This window comes from Crocuta crocuta, unplaced genomic scaffold (genome assembly GCF_008692635.1).
Source record: "Crocuta crocuta isolate KB4526 unplaced genomic scaffold, BGI_CrCroc_1.0 scaffold26, whole genome shotgun sequence".
Classification (NCBI taxonomy): Eukaryota; Metazoa; Chordata; class Mammalia; order Carnivora; family Hyaenidae; genus Crocuta; species Crocuta crocuta.
Window position 1 is genome coordinate 14664030 of NW_027532249.1, and position 12203 is coordinate 14676232.

The 12203-nt window shown below is 42.3% G+C and overlaps 1 protein-coding gene and 1 pseudogene across 1 annotated transcript in view; both read left to right on the top strand.

The window, feature by feature from the left end:
• The first annotated feature begins 57 nt into the window (after positions 1-57).
• Positions 58-12203, top strand: part of LAMA3 (laminin subunit alpha 3) — a 263483-nt gene continuing 251337 nt past the window's right edge. The window contains exon 1 of the mRNA XM_077778240.1: positions 58-351. Within this exon, the coding sequence (XP_077634366.1) occupies positions 58-351 (294 nt within the window). The remainder of the gene's footprint in view (positions 352-12203) is intronic.
• Positions 672-10292, top strand: LOC144243190 (selenoprotein S-like; annotated as a pseudogene).

Consider the following 12203-nt stretch of genomic DNA (forward strand, 5'->3'; position numbering starts at 1 on the left):
CCGCCGCCCACACCCGCGGCTGAGCTCGCTCTTCCCGGGAGGATCGTGCGCTGCAGGATGGCGGCGGCTGCGTGGGCTCCAGGCTGGGCATCGAGGCCAGTTCTGCTGCTGCTGCTGCTGCTGCTGTTGCCGCCGCCGCCCCTGCTGGGGGCGGTGAGCGCCTCTCGGGAACCCCGGGCCGCGGCCCGGCTCAGCCTGCACCCGCCCTACTTCAATCTGGCGGAGGCGGCGAGGATTTGGGCCACGGCCACCTGCGGGGAGCGGGAGCCTGGCGGCGCGCGGCCGCGGCCCGAGCTCTACTGCAAATTGGTGGGGGGACCCACCGCTCCGGGCAGCGGCCACACCATCCAGGTAAGGTCCCGGGAGCGAGCGAGGGGTGGGAGGCAGCGGGCCCCCCTCCCCGCTCTGCCCAACTACCCCACGCGGAGGGAGGGGGTCCTTCCCCCTCGTGCGCTAGAGAGCCGGGACCAGGACGGGGTCCCCCAGGCCCAGCGCGGGCGGGCGACCCGGGAGGTGGGCACGGTGCGGAGGTGCGAACCCGCGGGAGCACCAGCCTCGCCCACGCGCCGCCCGAGGCGGGCACCGGCAGAGCGCGCGAGGTGAGTTAAGGCTGAGGTTAAGTTTGGGCGCGCTGAGCAGAAAGTCCCAGAGTGCGCTCCGGGGTGCGTAGAATGTACGGAACTATCGCCCAGTCTGCCCCCGTCACTCAGGTAGCGCCGGGCCAGGCCTTGAGTGTCCTGGGCGCCTCCTAGGCCTTTCTTTCTCCCCGACCTTATTCGGAGAAGTTGGTAGCAGTGGCTTTCCGTGGTGTATTTGGAGAGAACTTTTGGGTTATATTGGTAGCATCACTCCGATGTCGCCGAAGAGATGCACCTCGCCGCACTGCCTGAAGTGCCACCATTCAGGGTCGCTGGGGCGAGTGAGACTTGAAATGGGCAGCCTTGGACGCGGTGCTCAGGGTCCATCAGAGAGTCTTAGCGCGAACACCTGGTGCAAATAATAGTGTTGCTGGTGCTTAATCAGCATCTGGGCGTGTGCCAGGGCTTGACACACGCCCCTCACAACAGCGCTGGGAACTGGATCCGGGAAGAGGTTGAGAAACTTCCTGCGTCTTCAAGCAGGTCAGGGAGATTTGAACCCAGTACTGACTCCAAGTTCACTTTACACCGAGCCATAATTCATAATTGCCTCCCTCCTTCTACTGGGAAATACTGCTGAGGAGTAGGAAAGTGTTGCCGGAAGAGGGAGTAATTTTGGAGCTTGTCTCCAAAAGCAAAAGATTGTCATTGAGAATCTAGGTCAGAGTTTTAGAAACCAACTCTTGGTTGTGCATTTCCATATGTAGCAAATTGTTGAACATGCAGTCACAAATTTTGAGCATGTATTGCTTTATTAATATATTGTATGCACTGTAAAATAAAAATTAAAATAACTGATGAAAATACTTTTAATTTTATTAACAGCGCTAAGTAATTTTGTTTTCTCTAAATACTTAGTTTGCAGTTGTGTAGAGCTATTTATAAATTTACAGATTTAATTATTTATATAATTGATTTTGACAAATTGAGTTTATCACTTATGATCCAGCAATTCAAGGTTGGTTTTACACTAATGCTTGAAATTAGTGATTGTCGTAGCTGGAAAGATACCTCAAAAAAAAAAAAAAGTAGATTCGTGGAGAAGTTCTGCATTGACCACTGAGTTCCAGAGTCAGCTACATAGTTCACAGAGTCCAGGTCAAAATGAAAATGTAAAGACCTTGTCCAAAAATTATGAATTTCAAATGGTGATAGCGGAGCATTAAATTAAGTGAAGGGCCTTTCTGAGTGTGGGATTCTGTGTAACTCCACAGATCTGATACTGCCTGAATTCATTAAATCATGGTACTCATGTTTCTGCCCCATCCTTCAGTTATTCTAAAAATTTTTTAAAGTAGACACTTGGCCAGTCAATGTTTGCTTTTCAAATGGCATTTGGTACTTCCTGGTAGGATGGTATTGTGTTTTAATGGTTTAAAAAATAGACTCAGAACTCACTGCAAGTCTTTCTTTTAATATTAAAATATATTACAAAATTCTGTGTCCATGTTTTTAAAATGTGCAAATACTGAGAACTTTTAGAGTAACACAATTCTGTCTTTTCAGCAGCCAAAAATGAAACATTTCCAAAACACTCTTTTCAAAGTGTATATTTCTTGGGGCACTTGGGTGACTCAGTCGGCTAAGCCTCCAACTTCAGCTCAGGTCATGATCTCACGGTTCATGAGTTTGAGCCCCACATAGGACTCTGTGCTGACAGCTCAGAGCCTGGAGCCCACTTTGGATTCTGTGTCTCCCTCTTTCTCAGCCTATCCTCTCTTCGCTCTCAAAAATAAATAAACATAAAAAAATAACATAAAAAAAGCCTATTTTTTTTAGAACAATATTTACCTTTTCATGCATTGTTAAAACAGCAGCTTTACCTCGGTGAGTACCTCTATTTTTTGTAAATATCTATCAGGTAGTGCATTACTGGCAGCCTTTGTCATTCCAGAATAAGCAAATTAGAAATTTTTGTGGAAAAAAAAGTGTTACCCATCTTTAAATTTCAATCTTTTAAGTGGTTTACCATGAGCAAACCGGTGAATCTGTGTCATAAAAACAATTTCATTATTACTCCTCCTTGTAGTTCAAGGTTGGAACTATTCTGCTCTTCAGAAGAATAGAATCCACATGTCCACTTAACCAGGCACATGTAAGTGTCGATGTGTCATGGTCAGATGATAGCCTGCTGGAGCCGCTCCTCCTCTTCCCTTGGACAGAGAGACACTCAGGACCATTGTGACCAGCTGACTTGAGGACAGGGTAAAGGCCCTAAGCAATCTGCACATTAAATATTAGTAAAACTGAATTTCTTCACTTTTAAGTTAAATAAACAAGTTTTAATATCCCCTCCTAGCATCCCATTGGATTGCCTGGCACATCCTACTTTGGAGAGAATGGCCCTAATTATGGAAAGAATAAATAGGAGAGGAAAGGCATCAAAGAAATTTTCAGTTGTCTCCTTTCCCCTAGATTTGCCTAGGAATGGATGATCTTCATTCCCCTCCTCAATGGTTATTTTTTTTTTTTTTTTTTTTTTTTTTTTTTTGAGTGCTCATAGGTTGATAGTACCTTTTGGAGGTCCAGAAAAGTCCTACTTTCTGGTCTGGTTGAGTTGACTTGGTCCTTAAACCTTGGTTCACAGTCCTAGATAGAGTAGGAAGTGGCTTCTCTGAGGTTGTTCAGCAGACTGCATTCCTAGGCCAGGCTATAGCCAGTGGAAAAATAATGCCATCTGGTGTTATGCCTTATTCTTCCCTAAAAATAAGGAGTGAGCACAAGCTTCTGCTGAATAGTGCTTTCTGCTTTCACAGTTGGGGACTTGAGGAGATCTCACTGATTGCTCATGTAAGAGGTTCTTACCTAATGAGGATGGAGAAGACAGGAAAGGGGAGTTGGAAAAGCTGGGCTGTTAGACGCTCACTCTAGCCCAGTGTTGGCAGCACTTGGTAGAGACCCTGCCTTTCAGAAAACTGAGGGGTGATGGGAAGCGAGTAGAAGAAAGGAAGAGAGACTGTTGTACCTGAATGGTGATGATCTTGGATCTATTTATGTACAGCTCAAGATGGGAAATGGAGAAGACTTAACAAGTTGTGTTTCTTTGAACTTTCTAAAAATAAATCTTTAGGGCCAGCCAGGGTTTAGAATTTCAGGCAGAAAGATCTTGCAAAAAATGTAAAAAATGAATAAAAGCCACGTCTTTGGATACAACCTGGGCTTATGGTCCTGATTCTATAATAATTATTCTGATGCTTGAATGGTAGCATGTGTCAAAAGGTAGAGCTTTTTAAAAGCCTGAAATTTTTGTTTGTTGTGTGAAAAATATTTGCTATGGTTTCTCCAGACTTCAAATTCATTAAATAAGATTTTATATACTTGTTACTGCTCAGACATTAAGTTTTTGGTGTTTGAGAGCTCTGTGATTCAGGGATTTTTTTCTGTGTGATTCACAGCTGTATCCAATGCTTAGCACAAAGGCTGGTACAGTGTATGTGCTCAGAAAATATTGAAGCAGAGGATGATGGAATGAAGCTAAAGGTTGGTAAAGATGTTTGTAAAGAATTACAAGAAAAATGCACGAATTAATTCTGTTCTGCTGAGAAGGAACTCCCACCAAAATCTGTCATACTTTATGCTTCAATTTTACATGTTTATGTACCTATGGAATCAAAACACATTATTATTTACTGATATCTGCTAGAGATAATGGTCAAATGTTAGTGGAAGGCTGCATTGAAAATATAACCTTGTGTTTGGTTTAGTTTGGCATTAACACTACACTCACAGGAATGAAATGAACCTATTTACCAATTACATGATGCTGGTTTTGTACACTGACAGTTTAACACATCTTTTGTATGTTCCTTCATTACATTATAATTTATGCGCAGGAACTTCTATCTAGAAGCTAGCACACACCGGTCAGTTACAGCCAAGAGCAGGAACGCTAGGCACAAAGCAGGCTAGGTTGTGTGTTTGTGTAACTTGGACTAATAATGGTCATAAACAGGAAACTCGTTTTCACTAAGGCTGTTTATAGAACTATTGTGAAAGAGAAACCATTTGTTAGCCTCAACAATAGCCTTTTCCTTTGTGAAACTGATAGGAAAGTCTTGAGCAAGGGCTGAGGAATCTAAGACAATTTACTAGTCCATTGATACATTTGTAACAATTCATAGGGGTAAGAGTTATTTTGAAACTTCAGACAAATGACTATAGTCAGCAATTTAAAGATGAATAATCCTTCAAAAAAATGATTTTCCTAACAGTTGTGTGTTGATGGATATTAGCTAAATTTTAGCAATGAAAGTTTATGCACAAATCATTTGGAGAGGACATCCATGTTTTTCTTTGGAGAACCATGTTCACTCACCAGCAAAGGAACATGGTTCCACACACCAGAATGTCAGCAATTTAAATTTTTTCCCCAGCAGGAGTGCCTGGGTGGCTCAGTCAGTTGAGAATCTGACTTCGCCTCAGGTTATGATTTCATGGTTTGTGGGTTTGAGCCTTGCATTGGGTCTGTGCTGACAGCTCAGAGCCTGGAGCCTGCTTCAGATTGTGTCTTCCACTCTCTCTGTTCCTCCCCTGTTCATAAACTGTCTCTCTCTCAAAAATAAAATAAACATTGAAAAATTTTTTTCCTCAACAAATCACAGATTACTGGAACTCATGGACTTTCAGGGTTGTTGAAGGTAAATAGTTGGAAGTGGGGATGTTTAGTCCTTGAATTGCAAGATTTTACTTCATGCTATGAATTACCCATGCAGTGACAATGTGGATCATTTAATCTGAGAAAAAAAAGTATATAGTCATAGGTAAAGGAAAGGACTTGTGAGAAAACTGTACTGAACCCATTACTGAAAGTTAGCTGTGTGCAATTTTACATCTTCAGTGCACACGTGAATGTGAAAACTACACATTTTCTTCATATTTTTACCCAAACTAGATTGAAGTATGAGTCATTTTTAACAGCTTCACTAAAGCATAGTTTTTTAAGTTTTTAAAAAATTGACTTCTGAGAGAGAGACAGCGTGAGCATGCGAGGGTCAGAGAGAGAGAGGGAGACACAGAATCTGAAGCAGGTTCCAGGCTCTGAGCTAGTTGTCAGCACAGAGCCTGACCAGAGCTTGAACCCACAAACCGTGAGGTCATGCCCTGAGCCAAAGTTGGACACTCAACTGACTGAGCCACCCATGCACCCCTACTGAAGCATAATTTAAGTAACTATAACATGCATCCATTATAACTGTGAATTAAATATTTTTTAATAAATTCATAGAGTTGTGCAGCTATCACTGGAATCCACTTTTAGAACACTTCCATCAGCCCCAAAAGTTCTCTTGTGTCAATGCTTTCCATTTCTGCATTTATCTCCACTAGTATTATTTTTGTTTCTAAAAATTTCCCATTTCTAGAAATTTCATATAAATGAAATTATACAACATGTAGTCTTTTTTTTTTAATGTTTTTTATTTCTGAGAGAGAGAGTGAGGACAGCATGAGCAGGGGAGAGTCAGAGAGAGAGGGAGACCGAGAGTCTGAAGCAGGCTCCAGGCTGGCTGTCAGCACAGAGCCCGACACAGGGCTCGAACCCACAAACTGTGAGTGAGATCATGACCTGAGCCGAAGTCGGACGCTTAACCGACTGAGCCACCCAGGCGCCCCACAACATGTAGTCTTTTGTGTCTGACTTCTTGCACTTGGCATAATGATTTTGAAGTTCATTAATATTGTTGTATGATTTAGTAGTTTGTTTCTTTTTGTTGCAGAAAATAATATTCCATTGTATAGCTATTTTCATTGTATACCTCATTTTCTTTATCCAAATAAAGGACATTTGGATTGTTTTCAGGTTTGGGCTACTATAGGTAATGCTGCCATGAGCATTCACAAATGAATTTTTGTGTGGACATATCTTTTCAGTTTGCTTGGGTAGATTCCTAGGAGTGGAATTGCTAGATCACATAGTAAATTTATATTTAAGTTTTTGAGAAACTACCATCATTGAAATGGAGCACTGAGGTCTCCAACTAATATTATGGTACTATTTCTCCCTTCAGGTCCCTCAATTTTTGCTTCATGTATATCTGAGGCTTTTTTGCTTGGAATATATACATTTAAATTGTTATATCTTCTTGAAGGATTGTCCCTTTTCTCACTGTGTAATGTCTGTCTTTATCTTTTATAACAATTTTTAACTTAAAGTTTATTTTGTCTGATATTAGTATAACCACCCCAACTCTTTTTAGGTTACTATTTACATGGAATATGTTTTTCTGTCCTTTTGCTTTCAATTTATTTGTGTCTTTGGGTCTAAAATGAATCTCTTGTAGATCTGTATCATGTTTTTTTTTAAATCCATTCTGCACATCTTTGCCTTTTAAGTTAGAAGTTTAATCTATTTACATTTAAAGTGATTACTGATAAGGATTACTGATAAGTGATAATTTATAAATCTAATCCATTTACATTTAAAGTGGCCTTACTTTTGCCATTTGTTATTTGCTTTCTATATGTCTTTTATATTTTTGGTTCCTCAATTCCTCCATTGCTACCTTCTTTTGTGTTTAATTTCTTTTTCTAATGACCCATTTTGATGTCTTCCTCATTTACTTTTCTGAATATTTTTTGGTTATTTTCATACTGATTACTCTGGGGATTATAATTAACATCCTAAATTTATGACAGTCCAGTTTGAGTTCCATCAACTTAGCATCAGTGGTATTTAAAATTCTGCTTCTATACAGGTCTATTCCCCCTCTTTATGTTACTGTCACAAATTAGATCTTTTTTTAAAAATGTTTATTTATATTTGAGACAGACAGAGTATGAGTAGGGAAGGGGCAGAGAGAGAGGGAGACACAGAATCTGAAGCAAGCTCCAGACTCTGAGCACAGAGCCTGACATGGGGCTCAAACTTACAAACCGCGAGATCATGACCTGAGCTGAAGTCGGATGCTTAACCAACTGAGCCACCCAGGTGCCCCACAAATTAGATCTTTCTTAAAAAAAAGTTTATTTTGATATATAGATAGAGCGAGAGAGAGAGACAGGGAGCAAGTGCATACATGGGGGAGGGGCAGAGAGCGAGAGGGGGAGAGAGAATCAATCCCAAGCGGGCTTTGCACTGTCAGCACACCGGACGTGGGGCTTGATCTCACGAACTGAATGTGAAATTATGACCTGAGCTGACATCAGGGATCTGATGCTTAACTGAGTAAGCCACACAGCCACCCCACATGTTAGATCTTTATACATTGTTGCCCACTGACATAAATATATCATTGTTGTTCTATGCATTTCTGTTGAAAATCCTATGGGACAAACCAAAAATCCAATAATGCTGGCTTTTGTATTTACCTATGTAGTTATCTGCACTGGTGTTTTTATTTCTTTGTACAGCTTTGAGTTATTGTCTAGTGTTCTTTCGTCTCAGCTGAAAGACTCCTTTAGGTTCTCTTGCCTTTTAACCTTCAATGAGCAGGTCTACTAGCAACATACTCCTTCAGCTTGTGTTTATTTGGGAATGTTCTCATTTCTCCCTCATTTGAAGAATAATTTACCAGGTACATAATTCTGTTTTCCTTTCTACATTTTAAATATTTTGTCTCAACACCTTCTGGCTTCCAAGGTTTCAGATGAAAAATAGGCTGTTAATCTTATTGATAGGATGTTTCTCTTTTGCTGCTTTCAAGATTCTCTTTTTGTCTTTTTTAAAAAAAATGTTTATTTATTTTTGAGAGAGAGAGAGAGAGATGTGTGCATAGTGAAGGGGCAGAGAGAGAGAGGAAGACAGAGAATCTGAAGCAGGCTCTGAACCGTCAGTGTAGAGCCCAATGCAGGGCTTGAACTCACAAACCATGAGATCATGTCCTGAGCCCAAGTCAGACGCATAACCAACTGAGCCACCCAGACGCCCTCTTTTTGTCTTTTGACAGTTTGATTATAATGTTTCTTGGTGTGAATCTCTTTGAGTTTTTCTTACTTGGAGTTTATTAAGTTTCTAGCTCTGTCCACTGCAGGGTTCTAGAAACAATGATACACTAGTCACAATGAGCATTTACTAAATGGCACCTCATACCCAGATCTTGGTTTCTAAACACCACACCCATAATAAACAAACAAACAAACAAACAATGCTTATTGAAAAATTAGTTGGTTCCAAGGAAGGAGCAAAACAAACTGAAAGTGGTGCTAGAATAGGGGCATCTAGGTGGCTCAGTTGGTAAAGCGTCGGCTTTGACTCAGGTCATGATCTTACGGCTTGTGAGTTTGAGCCCTACATTGGGCTCTGTGCTGACAGCTCAGAGCCCAGAGCCTGCTTCGGATGCTGTGTCTCCCTCTCTCTCTGTCCCTCCCCCACTCATGCTCTCTCTCTCAACAATAAATAAATGTTGAAAAATATTTTTTTGTTTGTAAAAAATTCTGTTAATAATGGAATGTACAGTGTATTATATACGGAACACATTTGGCATGCTAAATAATCCACAGGCAAAGAGACTTTTACAGAATAAGTGTTTTATAATGTAATAATGACTAGTTTAGATATTATTTATTTATGTAGGGACACATTTTTGTATCAGTTTAAGAAACATTTTGTAGGGAGAGTGGCTGTGGAGTTGGATGAGCAGCAGCTGTCAGTGCAGCCGACCCTGGAGATAGAGGGGGTGTGCTTCCTGCACGTCATGATGGGCTCCCTGCAAGCTCCTCTGGCTGGGACATCATCTTCAGCTGCAGCTTTTTCTATGTGGTGTTTCAGAAGCTTTCCATCCAGATGAGGGCCTGGAGGCAGAGGCACCTGGACTGGGCTGTGGCTGCCATGGGACCTGATGTTGTTTTTATTTATTTAGTAAAAATTTTTAAAAATATTTTATGTATTTTTGAGAGAGAGAGAGAGAGAGAGAGACAGAGTAAGAGGAGGGGGAGGGGCAGAGAGAAAGGGAGACACAGAGTCCGAAGCAGGCTCCAGGCTCTCAGCTGTCAGCACAGAGCCTGACTTGGGGCTCGAACACATAAACCACGAGATCATGACCTGAGCTGTAGTTGAATGCTTCACCAACTGAGCCACCCAGGCACCCCAACCTGATGTTGTGTTTGAATGACAAGGCTTGGGATGCCTGGATGCCTCAGTCAGTTAAGTGTCTGACTCTTGATTTCAGCTCAGGTCATGATCTTGTAGTCAGTGAGATCAAGCCCCGTGTTGGGCTTTATGCCGATAGCGTGGAGCTTCTTTGGGAGGATCTCTCTCCCTATCTCTCTCTCTCTGCCCCTCCCTGACTCACGCTAGCTCTCTCTCCAAGTAAATAAATAAACATTAAACAAATTTTAAATGACAAGAGGCTTTAGCGGCTGCTCCTTTGAAAATGCAAGCGGTATTGAATGCACAAGTTGAAAAGTATAAGGAAAAACTCTGACAGCCTGAAGAACAGAAAAAAGAGATGGAAGATTGAAATGTAAAAAAGCGTGCAAGAAAGAAAAGGTTACAAAGGAGATGTGAGAAAGCCTACAGAAGAAGACATTCCTGGGCCTTCTACTTCATCAGTCATCCTGAAGCGAAAATTTGACAGAAAGCCTTTGCAGGGAGGTGGTGACAGTCCTTTGTCTGGGGCAGAAGGTGGAGCCTGCTCCTGCAGAGGCCCATACCCTCTGGTAGACGAGGCCAAGAATCTTGTTAGTGTCGCTTTTGACCTTAGCAAGAGGAACCCATAGCCCTCAGTTCGGTTGCCTTACACACGCTTTTTACGGTGTGCGTTAAGGGGAGGGTGGCTTTTTTCTCTTCTTTACTCCACCTGCATCTTCAATGGTCAATGTCAGTGTGAGATTTTATAGACATCACCACCAGCAGTAGTGGCAGTGGTCACACTTCACTAAAGCCAGTGACTGCGTTCACTGATCTCGTAGGTAGTTGCTAGTTGGTAGATAAAGGCCTCTGGGTGATGAACAGTCTTGATTAAGGAGGTCTGGTGATGGTTCTTCAAGTTAGATGTCCCTGCTGGCTGGACAGTCTCTGGAACTCATTGTGCTGAGTGACGTCTTCCTTGTAAACGGTCAGTGAGCTCACCAGCGCGGACTGTTGATGCGGACACTTGACGAGGTTGTTCCTGTGTATTTATTTTTATGTACAGAACTTTGTAAAAAGAAACTGTTAAAAAAAAGCCAAAGAACATTTTTAGCATCTCTATTAAATTCAAGGAAGTTTCTTTATGAACTTGAATTTGTTTGTCAGACATTAAGCAACTTTTTATCATTCCAAAAAACGGTAACATTTTGGGAGGGGGGAGGTATTAATTTTCTCAGGCTAATTTTGGTGGCAAGAAGACATTCTTCCAGATGGTAAATTTTTTTTCTGGCTGTGATTTAGACTTTCGTGAAACCTGCATTAACCCTTGCTCAGCATTCTGGAATCATCTGCCTGATGAGGAAAAGACTTATTAAATGGTACCTCAGCAGTCCTAGCCAGTGGAACTGAGTGTACACATGGGCTCCTGGCCAAGGGACAAGTGGGGACTGAGATCCAGCCTGGGCAAGGCCATATTTGCTCAGGGGCAGGGAGCCTTCTTTTCTGCTTTGTATAAAAAGAGCTCTTTGCATGAGCTAGCAGGGCCTTGATTAGATCCCTCATGCCAACGGGGTGGAAACTGCCCTGGGGAAAGCCAGCTCATTGAGTCTCACGTGTTCCGCCAGTTTTTCAATGTCCTAAACATATTGTACTTTCCTAGTGGTTTTCCCATCCTGAAGGCCCAGAAAATACATGTGAAATTAATAAATGGGTATTAGCCAGAAAGGAATATGAATTTTAATGTGATTATTTATACATAGCTTAGCTGTGAGAAGTGGGGAAAAAGAAACAATTCTCTACTACTTTCAGGTTACACTGCACACTGCATATACTGTGCACGGAAGTGATGCCAAATAAAGAGGCAGGACGGTGAGTAATAGGAATCAGGCGACTTAGTCTCCTGCTCAGTGCAAGGTATAAATTTCACACTTGTGTAATACTTCCTGATGCTTGGTACTGTTGTAAAGCACTTTACATGTACTGACTTCTTAATCCTGACAGCAGTTTATAACGGGGGTAATCTTAGCATGTTCATTTTATAGATGAGGAAACCGAAGCACAGAGAGGTTGAGTATTTGTTTAAGATCCGAAAGCTAGCATGTGGTGCAGCCCCACGCTGCAGAGTTCATGCCCTTACCCCTGTGCTGTGCTGCCGCTGCCTGGCTAACTACGCTAACTCAGGCACGCCGTCTCGCTAATTCCATTCATTATGTGGGAGCCATTCATTTTCACATCTGATGTCCTTATTGCATCTTGAGCTCGCTGAGGGTGGGGCTACATTTTCCTGCTCTTGTCTGTGTCCCCTGTGGCGGTGTGTCACAGAAACTGCATAGATGCTTTTTTATTTTTTATTTTTTTGCTGTTTATTTATTCTGAGAGAGAAAGAGCATGCACAAGAGTGGGGGAGGGACGGGGAGAGAGAGAGAGAGAGAGAGAGAGAGAGAGAGAGAATCCCAAGCAGGCTCCATGCTCAGCATGGAGCCCCACACTGGGCTCCATCTCATGACTGTGAGATCATTCTCACCTGAGCTGAAATCAAGAGTTGGCCGCTTAACTGACTG